Here is a 14,614-nt window from a genome sequence, read left to right as displayed (position 1 = left end):
AGCAATAAGGATGGCTGGCTTGGTAACTGCACTTGTGACAAAGGTCTTGGAATAGTGGTTGGTTCAAAGTAAACACGGTTGAGCAGCATCATAAGGCTACAAAAAGCAAATGGGATTTCAGGCTGCATCAATGGAAGTACACTGTCTAAGTCATGGTTAGGAATTGTTCCATTTTATTTTGGGTCAGATAACTCTAAGTATTGTGTCCAATTCAGACAAACAGGCTCCAAGAAGAGCATGTGGGATCCTCAGGGGACTCTATATTCTATGAAAAGAGCTCAAAGGAGTTGGGAATATTTCATTCTTAGAAAAGAGGACTCTTTGCAAGTCCTTGAAAGGCTGTCACACATATGTTGCCAGGGCTGAAGCTGGCAAAGGTGGAAGGAAAGAGCCTGAGATCAGACATGATGATCATCAAAATATAGGGCAGGCACCCTCCACTTCCAAGGCTGAGAAGGAGTGATAAGAAATCCATTCCTCCATAAGTGGGGGGAGAAAGAGATTCAAGGGATAAACCCTGAAGCTCTTATAAACAGAGAACTTGATTCTGAAGAGCTGATCTTCATTATTGGGGCTTTTTGTGTCTGGGATAAAAGCAACGTCTATCCGCGCCCTGTCCTGGACTAGAGGTGTCCACAGGGTGCAGTCAAAAAAGTCAAGATGGCAGCTGCAATGGTGAGATCAAAACTCCACCTGGTCTTTATGTGCCCTTAGGTGGAACTTCGATCGCATCATGGCAATCACCACCTCGATTTTTTTTACCACACTTCATGGATATCTCTGTCCTTGATTCTTTGCTGCTAGCTCCAAAGTGTGGGTTTCAGCTTCTAGAGAGAAATGTATTGTCCAATCATAGGTGAAAGCTGGATAGAAACAGGCCAAGACCTTTCCTCCATCATCTCTGTCAGCAGAACACAGTTTTTAGTTAGAGTAGTCAGATTTTGGTGGATTGTTAGGAACAGGTTCCTAACAATAAGAGCAGTTGGATAGCAGAGCCCTTCCCCAGAGAGTCGGTGGGCTCCTTTAAGGAGAGGGATTCAAGCACAGGCTGGACAGCCATCTGATCGGGATGCTTTAATTTGGATTCCCGCAGTGAGTACAGGACTGGACCATGTGATTTAAACTCCGCGTTGCATCCACTGCTTGGATGACTGTTGCTTCTTCCAAACCGTTCCTCTCTCCCTCAGGAAGCGTGGCCCCTCGGACAGGACTTCGTCCACGGGCCCTCCCCTGGTTTCTTTCAGTGCCTTTCGGGTCAGCTTGTGCTGAGACTTGAAGCAAAGTTGGACCCCGGCAGAGCAGCCTTAAGTAGCAGCTCAAGGGCCGGCTGCAGAGAGACGGGGCGGCTGGGCGGGGGCGCACAGGTGCCCGAGGCGAGCAGGAAGAGAAGGAGAGTCGCTGTCGTCGTCGTCGGAGGAGGAGGAGGAGGAGGCGGCAACGGGAGGGCTGCCTTCGGAGATCCCGCCCCTGGATCAGGCTGGCTGGGGTTGGGGAAAGAAGAAAGCGCGTGGACGAGGAGGCGAGAGGAGAGGAGAAGGGCACGCTCGGCGCTGGCAGTGGGGAGCCGGAGCGGGCGAGCGAGCGAAGGAAGGCGAGGAGGAAGGTGGGGCCGGGGCAGGTCGCCTGGCGGAGGAGCGCAGAGAGCGAGACGGTACCTGCGGAAGGTGGCCGGGAGGCAGCCAGGCTTGGGAGCCCGAAACAGAAGGGGCGAGAAGAGGCGCCGGAGGGAGGGAAGGAGGCGCCGTCGGCGGAGGAACGGCGGGTCCCCGCCTTGGGCGCGCGCGGGGCAAGTTCGATGTTGGTGTCCCGGAGCAGCGACCCGGCGCCGGCGACCCCTTGCAGGCGGCGTGGAGGTGAGCCCTGCTGAGGAACCGACGGGGGCGAACGCTGCAACGGCAACAATAGCAGCAGCATGTTCTTTTCTTCCGGCTTCGACTGAGGCGGGATGAGGGTCCCCTCGTTCCATCTGGGCAAGACGCTGAGGAGAAGGTTTCGCCTCCTGCTGGTCTTTGGGCTGCTGGCCGTCGGGCTCTGCGCAGCCTACTTGGAGCTGGTGGTGCTGGCCGACCGGGATGGACACCCCCTGAGCCGCAGTGAGTGAGAGTTGGGGGGCTGGGCAGCGGGGCCCTTCCCTGCTGAACTGAGGCTGGGGCCGGCCTGTTCCGTACCGGCGTCAACTTGGTTTAAACCTGCAGAGCATTTCGCCTGCCTGGAATCGTTTTTCAAGCCTGCCTTTAGAAATCCCACAGTCTTAAGACCAGAGCGCACCTTGGCATGTGCCCTGAGCCACAGGAAGCCCTCTCCGCCAGTCCATCTAACTGCAGCTACTGGTTTGCAGAACTTCACAGGTTGGCACTGGGGAGCAGATGGTGGCATTGTGTGTGTACAGTCATAGCGGGGTAATTGTACAGGCCCCACCTGGACTTCACTGCAGCCCAACATATGCCATGGCAACATCTGTTTTTCTGCTATGTGGTTGCCTTCATCTACTTCCCAGCCCAGCAGTGAGACAGCCTTAAGTCATCCTTCCCTGTATTGCTAATAACACTTATTAAGACAGTCCAAAGGATGACCTTCAGGTGCGTGCCGTCTGTTAGGTCTGGTAGTCACCCCTTTTCTTGGTGCAATTGGGAACAGTGGCAAGGATGGCAGGATGGTGTTCGGCAGTGCAGACATTAAACGGCTGAGCTGCTGAGCTTGCCGATCAGAAGGTCGGCGATTCAAATCCGCATGACGGGGTGAGCTCCCGTTGCTAGTCCCAGGTCCTGCCAACCTAGCAGTTTGAAAACATGCAAATGTGAGTAGATTAATAGGTACTGCTTCGGCGGGCAGGTAACGGCGTTCTGTGTCGTCATGCCGGCCACATGACCACGGAAGTGTCTACGGACAAACGCCGGCTCTTCGGCTTTGAAATGGAGATGAGCACCACCCCCTAGAGTCGGACACGACTGGACTTAATGTCAAGGGAAACCTTTACCTTTACCTTTACTTATAACTTTTGCCAGTGCAAGGATGGGTGGATAGCACTTCAGCTGAGCGGGGTGTGGAGAGGGGGAGGGTCGTAAGGCTTAATGGGCAAATATAAATACAAACACACACAATATTTAGGGTGCTTTTACTGTGGAAATGCCTATTGTTATAAGATGTACTAAACACCCATATTATCATTTCATTTAAAATTAGGCAGAAATATAAAGATTAATCTTCTGGACAAATGCCTAGGATACTTGTTTCTTCAGAGATTCTGCATGCCCAGTTGACCAAAAAAGGGAGCCAAAAATGTTGACCATGTTAAAGGCTGGAGTTGTTGTCTTCATGGTTAAATGTTTCTTTAATCCTACTTTCAGCAAGTGGATACCCAGGATATCATTAGTTAGCTACCATCAAATTGGGCCTAACCCTGACAAATAGCATCTTAACATGTATCTGGTGACAGTCGGTAGCTCTTCCATGAACTTTTCAGTAATATCTTTGATTCTTTCCATCTGCCTTACCCATTGTCTTCCATTCTTCTGCTTTCCTCAACCAAGCAGAATAGCTTTTTCTTTTCTGTCATCTGTTGATATCACATGCCCATAGTATGCAGATTTCTGCCTGTTAATCATCACCTCAAGGGAGCAGTTGGTCTTTATTTTTTTCCAGGACTGATTGATTGGTTCATCTTGTGGTTATGGTATTCTTATTAGCCATCACCATATCCATAATTCAAAGATGTCTTTCTTCTTAGAAAGATGTCTGTCTTTTTCAATGTCTGTCTTTCTCAGTGTCCTGCTTGCACAGTGGAAAGATAATTGCTTTATGAATTCTGATCTTTCTTGTCATAGAAGTAACCTTATTCTTCATAATCTTATCTAAATTTGTTACTGCCTTTCTCCTATGATTAATCTCCTCTTTACCTCTCCAGTACAATGTTTATATTTCTTGAGCCACCAAAAGCCATCAACTATGAATTCACTAAGCATACTAGTTGATATTACCTTTGTCTTAATATTTAACATTAACCCGAATTCTTCACATTCCATTTTAAACTTATAATGAGCTCTTCTAAGTTGTCTTTACTTTCAACCAGGAAGGCGTATCATCTGCCTATTTCCAACTGCTAGGGTTTCAGCCGCCCATTTTGCTTCCAGCTGTTACCTTTTCCGATCCTTTCATTCTTATAATGCATTTGCTGTACAAGCTAAACAATGATGGGGACCATATGCATCATTGTATCTCTCCCTTCCATCTTCTGAACCACTCTGTTTCTTCAGACTCAGTTCTTACAGTAGTTTTTCATTCTTTATTTTAATTTTAATTTAATTAGAAATAAATAAATATAAATAAAATAATTTTTTTTCCTTATTTTTCTTTTTCCTTTTTAAGGAAACAATTGCATCAGCTCATTCAGTCTGTCTGAGTTGAAACTGAATGAATTGTACAAGTTTAAGTGAACAGCATGCTATGTAACCAAACTGTAGTCCAGCCCCCATTTATTAAAGCACCATAACTTATAACTATAATTTGAACTACATCATGGAAAGATAAAACCATGAGCCAGACAGGTCTTTTAACTACCTCCACTGGTTACATGAAATGGGAAAAATGCTGGTGGTAGTCAGAATCTAACTTATGCTTCCCCAACCCCTCCACCGTTATATACTTGGAATTCTGATTCTATTACATCTTCAAGGGAAACCTGTGTTTCTAGCATGACTATCTGTATGGGCCAGTTTAGTGTAGTGGTTAAGGTACCAGGCTAGAAACTGGAAGACCATGAGTTCTAGTCCCACCTTAGGCACAAAGCCAGCTGGGTGACCTTGGGCCAGTCCCTCTCTCTCAGCTCTGGGAAGAAGAAGGCAATGGCAAACCACTTCTGAAATCCTGCCAAGAAAACGCAGGGACTTGTCCAGGCAGTCGCCAGGAGTCAACACTGCCTCAAAGGCACAAAAATAAACAAACGAACAACTCTCAAATTGGTTAGTAGAAATACATGCACTGCTATTTTCCCATTCCATATGGCATCTTAACCACGGACAGTGGTATTATTGCTCAAATTTGGTGCACCTATTTCCGTTTAGCATTAATTGGAATTGAAACCAATTATTTATCTCAGATCTAGGCTGACCATATTTCCTTGAGATAAAAGCAGGACATTGGGATGGCAAAATGGGATGGGGTTAAAAACGGGACATTGGGATGGCAAAACGGGGCAGGGCTGGGCATCGGGCTGGACTGGCAGGCAGGAACTTCTCTGGTTTTCTCGGGCTGGGAATCTTCGGATTCCTTCATTTGCGAGAGGCAAGGCTGGGCTGGAGAGTCTAGTGAACGGTTGTCCCCAACAAGCCATTCCTCCTCTGGCTGTGCTTCTATGTTCTTTTCTTCCTGCCGTTTCAAGGCAGGAGCCAATTGGCTTGCCCTTTGATCACCGCCTATCAGCTGATCCTGTTTTTTTCTTTTTAGGTTTCCCGCTGGGTTGAGCTCTGCAGCTTCCCCCCCCCCCATTTCTGCTGAGCTCCCCCTCCTTCCACTCAAAGTCAGACTGCCTTCTGACAGGTTCACGGGAACTTTCAAATTTTTAAGTAAGGTTTTTAAGAAAACAGGACAAAATGGATGTTTATATTAAAATGACAGGACGGTCTGGAAATGTTAAAAAAACGGGACTGTCCTGTTCAGAACGGGACATATGGTCAGCCTATTCAGATCTCACTTATTCTTAACTGGAAATGGCAGTTGCTCTGGGTTAGGATGGCATGTGTAGTCATGGGAAAGCTACCAAGGATAGTTCTTTTTGACCAGTCAGAGTAGTTCAGCTCTGATCTCTGAACTCACACTGTGACTGCAGCCTTCTCTATGCACGTCTGTTCAGAAGCAGATTGCACACAATTCAATAATGGGACGTACTTAGAGATAAATTATGTATGTGTACAGTCACTATATTAGTTTTAATCAGCTTGAACAATCTCATTAATTTGCACACATATGCATATGAAAAAAATATTGTACTAAAGAAGGAAAAAGCATACTTTTTCATGTATGCCTATCTTACAACAGGCATCATCTTAGGAGAGACTTTTTCAGTCCTCTCTCATATAAGTCCTCTGTCATAAGAGGAGTGAACAGTATTTATCTGCTGATTCATATTAAATTAAAGAGTTGCTGGGAGTTTGGCAGCATATAAATTTAATTTATTATTATTATATTGCAGCAGCAAATACTTTTGCTCAGGTAAATCGGTGTTTCCTGCACGGATAGTCCCACCTGCACAGTTAGTCCTCACTTAATAACCACAATTGGGACTGGCAACTCTGTCGCTAAGCAATGTGGTGGTTAAGTGAGATATCATGTGACTGTGACTTGCAATTTTACTGTTGGCTTCTCCATTGACTCTTCTTGTTGGAAGCTGGCTGTGAAGCACGCAAATGGTGATCATGTGACTGTGGGACACTGCAACGTTTGTAAATGTCCGCCGGTTAAGAGGGACCCAAATCTCGATCACATGACCGCAGGGATGTTGCAACGGTCATAAGTGCAGGATTGGTCATAAAGTTACTTTTTCAGCACCATCATAACTGAACGGTAGCTAAACAGGGCAGTCATTAAGCAAGGACTGCCTGTATCATACATAAAGCCAAGAGATAGGTCACTTCTTTAATACATTTGTGATTCCTTCAAGGTACACTTGTGTAAATGCAGCCCATTAGATGTGAATTGGCCATCCACTGAAGACAGCAGGGTTCAAGGGCAGGTTTTATAATTTTAGAAGTAGGCAAAGACTAAGCCATATTCATCATCATGTTTATTACAGCCCTAAGGCCAGACACAATAAAACTATACAATAGCAACAATCTTACATTAATACATATATATAAAAACAAAAGCAATTAATATACTACAATCCCAAATTAATTAAGAATGAAAATACTAAAATGAATTGAAATAAAATACTATGTTAAGAAATTCAAAATCTAAGTAATGGTGCAGCGTATTGTGGAGAAGGTAGCATAAAACTGGGCAACCTGGGAGGATATTTTGGGGTCCTTGTCCGAAAGAAGTAGCATTAGATAGAAATCACTCTCCCTGCCTGGAAATTTCTTAAATAATGGATATATAAGGATTTGTCTAGAATCCTTATGTAGGGAACCATATAACAACATATGGCTTAGGGTTTCTAGTGAGCCGTCACCACATCGACATAGCCGAAGGTACATAGGAGTACCCTTAAAACGTCCAAAAAGGACTGCTGAGGGCAGCGCGTCCAGCCTGGCTAAAGTGAAAGCTTTACGAAATTTCAAAATTGTGATAGATGATAGATAAGAAGCTGGAACGAACCCTTCTGGAAGAAAATGACAGATATTGGGGTGTAGCACCTTACTTAAATTTGTTTGGAGATCTATATCCCAGATTCGTTGTTTCAGGGCAGTTCTAGCATTATCAAATTCTAATGAGCACAGACTTTCCATAGAGAAGCCCAACAATTTAATTTTGTCTAAGGCTTTTTTTTAGGCAAGATGACTTAAAATGATCTCTAAATATTAATGGGGCTAAACCTATAGGCAACGTAATTAACTTTAGCCAGAAGGTAAGAAGAAGAAACCATGCTCTGGCATCCAATGAAACTATACCTATTTCTACCCATAGGATGGCATTTCTGATACTTTTTGGTACCATCGATATGGCTCTAATAAACTTATTCTGGATGGTTTCAATAGAACTGAGCTTAGCAAGGGAGCAGATCTGAGAGCCATAGAGAAGCTGAGGGACTACCTTAGCTTGAAAGACCTTGCAAGCTGCAGGAATATAATGGGCTTCTTTGGAATGATAGAATCTTATAATAGCTGATGAGGTACACTGCGCAACACTTGCCCAGTACAGAAAATGAGCGTTCCAGGATAAGGAAGCATGAAACTGCATTCCAAGGTATTTATAGGTGTGCTCCTGTTCAACTGGAGTCCCATTTATTTGCCATTTGTGAACCTTATAGTGGTGCTGGGCAAAAACTAAAACTTTAGTTTTTTCATAATTTATTAAAAGTTTTTGATCTGTGCAAAATAAAGCTAGTACCATATTTTCTATCCATGGAGATCAGTGAACCATGGAGATTGAGTTCTTGCATTCTACCAAGCCATGAAGTCATTTATTTTGTTTGGGTTTAGGGTGTGGTAGGAATCCAGCCATTGCTGAATGGTTTACGATTTACAACTTAATGGCCTGTGAGATTGAGCAATTGTGATATATTCAGTGACTCATGGTTAATTCTAAAAGGTGGTTGTCATCATACCCAGGTCATTTGATGACGTAAGAACTTAAGGGAGGATCTATAGCAAAAAGGAAGGCACAAAATTCAGTGTTTCCTTCCATCTGCTGTTCAACAGATAAGAGGAATTGTTATCTGAAGAGTTGTCATCAGTGAAATACAATATTTTACCATGTGAATGGGTGTGTGGTGGGACTTGTAGTCCAGTATACTTGGAAGGCCTTGCATTGGGGAATGTTCTGCTAAACCATGGTTTAGGATTACATTCATGTTTTGACCATATCTTTGTCATTTCAGTCAGGATGACTAAAGAGAAAAATCTACTTGAATCATTTTATCTAGTCATCAGCATGGTTGAATAACAGCCCATGTTAGTGATTGTGAATATAGTGCCAGGTAGTTATCTGAAAACTAGACAACCCATGACCCATTGGGTCATCATTTCAGAGATATTTCCTTACCAAATTCCTCAATGCCTTTAACAATGGCAGAGCTTCTAATGTACTGCCTTCACTGGAAACGTTCTTAAAAATTCAGGGAGATATTCAGAGATGGATCTGCCTTGAAAATAGACTATGTCATTTATACTGAACTACATATATAGCACAGTCAAACATCAGGAGTTGGCTACAGGAAATGTTTTATGACAGTTTGGTCTAGTGGTTAAGGTGCTGGGTTAGAAACCAGGCCACTGTGAGTTCTAGTCCCACCTTACGCATGAAAGCTGGCTGGGTGACCTTGGGCCAGTCACTCTCTCTCAGCCTAACTTACCTCACAGGGTTGTTGTTGTGGGGAAAATAGGAAGAGGAAGGAGTATTAGGTATGTTCATAGCCTTGAGTTATTTATAAAAATAATAAAGATGGGATAAAAATAAATAAATAAAAATTATGTCACAAAATGTTTTATAATTTTTATGTCATAAAATGTTTTATAAAATTTGCCAAATTTCTATTCCACGGGAGTCATGGGTCCAGGATTTTGGACACATTCTTTAAGTTAGCCCATTTGAGGTACCTTGGTTCAACAATTATTGCCCTATGATGCATTGTTTTCCCCAGATATAGGTTACAAGCAAACACACACGGGAATTGTAGTGGCATGTAGTTAACATTCAGGGGATAACCCAGAGTACAGGGGATTAAAAATGGACTGTGTGTTCTCTCTGCTTAAGGAAAAGAAGGAGAAGGCATTCTTATTTTTATTTCAATAACTACTTGCCCTCCAACCAGGAACAGGAAACCATGATTTAGAGTGAGGTCGACTAGGTTGGAAACAAGTACACAAATACCCTCAGGAGATTTTAAAACAAAGCAAAGAATTTTCTCATAATGATCAGGTAAAGAGAGTATTTGTAAATAAGTATTTCCTAAGTATTGGAAACAAGACCTTTTTAATATGCTCATTTGATAAAATAATACAGGCTTATAGCACATAAATGCCACATGATTTATGCCTGTTTGCTGCGCAGAGGCATTTGTTTGAGATTGATCATTCTATCTGAAAGAGAACAGGACTATTTTTTCAGTTTCTGTTAGGATTGCAGTACATCTACCTACCTATACTGAGGAAGTCCTCAGTTTAAGAATGAGTTCTGTTCCCAAGGTTTGTCCTTAAGTCAAATTTGTATGTAAGCCAGAACAGAGTTATTGTATAATACTGTATAAGTAGTATTGTCAAATTAACTTGAATCATTGTATATTTAAATCGAATTTTGCTACAATAGGCTTCGTTCTTAACTATGGGTCAACCATAAACCGGGCATTCTTAACCCAGGGACTATAAGGAGGACAGGGCAATGTGGATAAAAGAAAATCTACACAAGGAAGATAGATTCAAATATAATCTCGTTATGTCTTTACAAATATTAGTATGATCTAATCAAACTAAGCAGTTAAATATGATAAAGTCTGTGCAACTTAGAAGTCCTTGTTGGCTCTGTGTGTATGTGTGTGTGTATAATTTCAGACTCTGGGAAGACATGGATTCTTTCTTTCACATAGCAATTTAAAAGACAGCTGCCAAAAGCTGGAGCAAAATATACCTCTGTTTAGTTTAAGGTTTTGCTAGTGGCTTGTGAAGGTAGTCTTGGAGACTGCAAGCACTATCACGCTGCCAGTAAAAGATCTATTTTGAGGTGTAGCAGTGAAAAGCAAATACTTTTTAAAAAAAAAAAATGCTATTTTAGCTCAGTAAAATTTCCACCTTTTGCAGGTAGAAGCTGACTCCACTTTTTTAAACATTTTCTTTCTGTAGAGGAGATGGTCCCAACAGAAGGCAGCAAGGGCTGTTGGGAATAGAGTTGCTCCAGGATGTTATTTATTCTCCATCTTTATTATTTTGTTTAATCTGTCTTCACAGTCTCCCAGGTGGAAAACCTAAAGACAAGCAGCAGTTATAGCACTGCTGTTGCTGATGCAATAGCCTGTCTCTACATTTGTTGTTCTAAAACCAAGGTACATTTTCTTCCCAATAATTTCCCAGGGCTGGAAAGAAGCCTTTGCAAGATCAGTATTTCCATGTCTGTTTGTAACAGAGCATTCTCTGTTAAACTCTTGATATATGTGGAAGTTTCACTGGCTAGGAGGGTGCCCAGTAGACACAAGCTGTTATATGATCTCTGCTGGAAAACAGTTAGCTACTTCAGTCTAGGGGTGAGAAAACAGAGTTTTCTAGATCCGTGTTTCTCAACCTTAGCAACTTTAAGATGTGAGGACTTCAACTTCCAGAATTCCCCAGCCGGTGAAACACGGATCTAGATGATCCAGAGTACAACACTTAAGAGCTCAACCTTCACTGTTAATGACAAGTGATTCTGGGAGCTGTATTTCAACAACACCTGAAGGACCACCTTGGCCTTAAACCTTGTCTAGGCATTCTAACATTATACTAAGATGCACTGTATGCTTGTTTTTGGCTTTGCATGATGTGACAACCTAAATCAGTGGGTTTTAAAGCATAGTTTATTAAATACATGCTCCATATTTTACTTACCGAATAGTCTCAGCAGGGGACCACACCTGGCTCAACTTGTTTATGCCTGGAAGCTAAGAAGGGTCAGACTTGGTTCATATTTGGTGTAGATTCCCCCTAGGTCAGACAGGGAAGTGAAAAAAATAAAATCCCAGGGACATCCCAGTGGCAAATCAGTTCTGTAATCCTTCCAAGATGACTGCATGGTTGTATTAATAAATTCACCAGGAGTCAGGCTTAGCTCCTAAGAGACTTTATGTACTGGTCCTGAAGTGAAGATACAAACGTTGCCACAAATGATATGTTTGATATTATATATAATATTTTTCTCATCTTAAAAGCCATAAAACAACAAAAAAGAACAACTAGAACATTAAAATCAAACAGAGGCACAGCAACACAAATTAAAGTGCCAAAAGCTTACTAGGTTCAGGGCTAACTATAACTAATCAGAGGGGAGGGAATAATCTCACAGTTAGGCACACCTGTGTCAAAACTATCCAATCTCAGGTTGCCATGTACTGAAGCCCAGATAAATGCAACATTTTCAAGTTGGGATCCTCACCAGATCTTAGTGTACTCAGGCAGATACATAGGGAAAAATTGGTCTGTCAGATATCTAATCTAAGTACATGGAGTTTTTATCTCAGCATAAGCACCTTGAATCTTTAGGGGGTGGGGAGAGCATATCAGCAACCGGTGTAATTCCTTTGGAACAGATCTTATATATTCCAGATAGTTATTGCTTTTAGTATTTTAATGACATGTTGCATTAACTATGGCTTCTATGGCAGTCTCAAGGGCAATGTCACATATAGCACAGTGCAATAATCAGTTTTGAGATTAGCAGTACAAGGATCACTGTGCCTGGACTATCTCTATCCAGGAACAGCTGGAGCTGCTGAACAAGCTGGAGCTGGAAAAATACATTCTTTGCCAGAAAGAACACTTGTGCTTCCATTCAGGGTGCTGGATTTACAAGTATTCTCAGAGTCTACCCACCTGCTCTTTCGGAAGGAATACAACCCCATCTAATGTATTCCTCTCCTTGGAATAAGGCAGCTGCCTATAATACATGCCTCTGTTTTGGTATGATTGTGCTGCAACTTCCTGGCCAACATATCCAGAGACCGTTCTAGAGTCTTTACAGTAGCCTTCTCAAGAATTAGCAAGATTTCACTTCTTCTATTAAGGTCATCCATCAAGAGGTAACCAAAGCTGATTCAATCTTCTTACCCAACTGAAATGGGCCAGATCATACATACGTTCTAAGAGCGTCTGAGCATCTGTGCAACTCCTCCCACCAGCAATCCTTCTAAGGGTTGTGAGAAGTAACAGGGTACCATGGCTGCAAATGTTCTGATTTAAATATATCCTCCCCACTTGAAAACATATCAGTCCATTCAGTTTGATTTAATCCTGACTTAAGTGTATATATAGCTTAATATTTATTGTTGTTTGTTTGTTATTTATTATAATAGTGTATTAGAACCACTTTCTCCCCCCCAATTGAAGTAATAATAAATCCAGTAAAGTGAATAAAAACCATTAAAAGAGTAATGCCAGGTAAAAGAGTTGATTGAGAAGCCAACTTAAAACGGTAATTAAAAATAACACAGAATCGTTGTGGCCTGATGTACTGCAGATAGGAAATAATTTAACAAGATCTTGGTACTGTTGCTCTTGTAACCATGGTTTGAAACCATGGTTTATTGCTAGCAGTTGCTGATTAGTTACTGTGGCTATTAACTAAGTATTGCTGAAAGAGTAGTAAAAGTATGAGCCAAATTAAACTTATACAGGAAGGAGGACTAGATAATACTTTCAACAAAATGAAATTCTGTTTTGATGAAATTCTGCTGGTGATTTTCTAAGTGTCATTCATGTGCAATCCATCTTCTTCAAAAATGCTGAAACTGAGGCAACTCTCCTTAAACAGAGAAAGGGAGAGTAGTGTGTGTATATGTGTTATCTGGGGACAGCCTTTCACAAAAAAGAAGAAAAAATTATGGTTAGCAATGGAATAGATCTGCCAGGGAGAAGATTCCCACCTTAGTGCACTAATGCAAGGGCTTGTCCTGTCCCACAACTATGGTGAACGAAACTGTTCTTGTTACCTGTAAAGATCAAAGTTCATGGATGTTATACCTATTAGCTGTTCTTTTATAAGCTCATGAAACACCTTTTGGCAGGAGCTGAGAAATCTCAAGAGACTTTAGTAGATACCCATAGATACCATGATCTAGATTTTTTCCATGTAGCTATTAAATTGAAGAATTGTAGGTTTTATATCTATCCCCACCCCTACAACTATCAGCAACATGTTATACTGTTAGCAGAATAGCAGAAAAGAAAGCACCCAGCCCAAACTTGTTCCTCTTAATTTTCCACATCTTGTTCCTCCACATTTTTCAAACAAGGAGCATTCAAGTCCTTTCTGAACTGTGGCAATCTGAGTATCAGACATCTGCATACTTTGTTGAAATCAGCCCAATTAAAAAAATTAAAAGAGCACAACAGCAATAACTGCTCATGGTTGAAATAAAGTCACCCAGACACTGTACCCCTGAGAGTGGGCTGTTTGCAAATTGTAATGGGGGGAGGGGTTGAAATGAGAGAGAAACAAAAAAGGTGATGCCGATTATTTTTCTAAAGGACCCAAGTTTTTTCTTAGCCAGGAGGCAGAGAGTTTAATCACTGTTGGAATGACTCAGCTGGAACACTTATTTCACACACTAGAGCAGCTTTTCCAACTTGACACCCTCCAGAACTCCCTCCATTCCCAGAGAATCTATTTACACATCTGGAGAAAAATTGAGCTAGAGATTTCTACCTCTGGAGAGATGGTAGCTCTTTCATTCCATCAAGGCCATATGAATGGGTTCTTAATTTCTGCTCAAGGTTTGTCTTGATCGAGCAAATAGTGGAAAATGAATCAATCCTTTTTCAAAGGCCTAATTCCCATGGGGGGGGGATTTCAGTTGTGGCAACTGGGGATGGAAAGTTTCTCTCTCTACTCCTTTTACACCAGTGCTTTAAAATAGGAGACCTCGTGTAAGCAATCTGATGCAGAATAAAGATCTCCATCAGATTTCTTTTCTAAACCTATTTGCTGCAGGGGGTCTGGATGGAAGTGAAGAGGAAAAGGAGACAAAAAGAAAGGAGGGAGGAGAGCAAGAGAGAAGGGGAAGGGGAGATAGAAATATTTAAAGGAGAAAAAGTGGGGAGAGAAACAGAAAAAGAAGGTGAGGAGGCCAACAAGAAGTTCAGTATAATGTCACACAGAAGTGAATTACAAGGGATCGGATCGTCTCTCTCAAAGTAGTGGCAAAGAGTTTATCTCTACATGCATCTAGTCTTTTACTGAAAATAGTAGGGTGCATAGAAGGGAAAAACCAGTAGCATGT

General features: G+C 42.1%; 1 protein-coding gene across 1 annotated transcript in view; it reads left to right on the top strand.

The window, feature by feature from the left end:
- The first annotated feature begins 1,758 nt into the window (after positions 1–1,758).
- B4GALNT3 (beta-1,4-N-acetyl-galactosaminyltransferase 3) overlaps positions 1,759–14,614 on the top strand; it is a 98,573-nt gene continuing 85,717 nt past the window's right edge. The window contains exon 1 of the mRNA XM_063308865.1: positions 1,759–2,093. Within this exon, the coding sequence (XP_063164935.1) occupies positions 1,946–2,093 (148 nt within the window). The 5' untranslated portion in view covers positions 1,759–1,945. The remainder of the gene's footprint in view (positions 2,094–14,614) is intronic.

This window comes from Candoia aspera, chromosome 7, assembly GCF_035149785.1.
Source record: "Candoia aspera isolate rCanAsp1 chromosome 7, rCanAsp1.hap2, whole genome shotgun sequence".
NCBI lineage: Eukaryota > Metazoa > Chordata > Lepidosauria > Squamata > Boidae > Candoia > Candoia aspera.
Note: the sequence above shows the minus strand (reverse complement) of the source record. Positions and strands in the feature narration are given on the sequence as shown.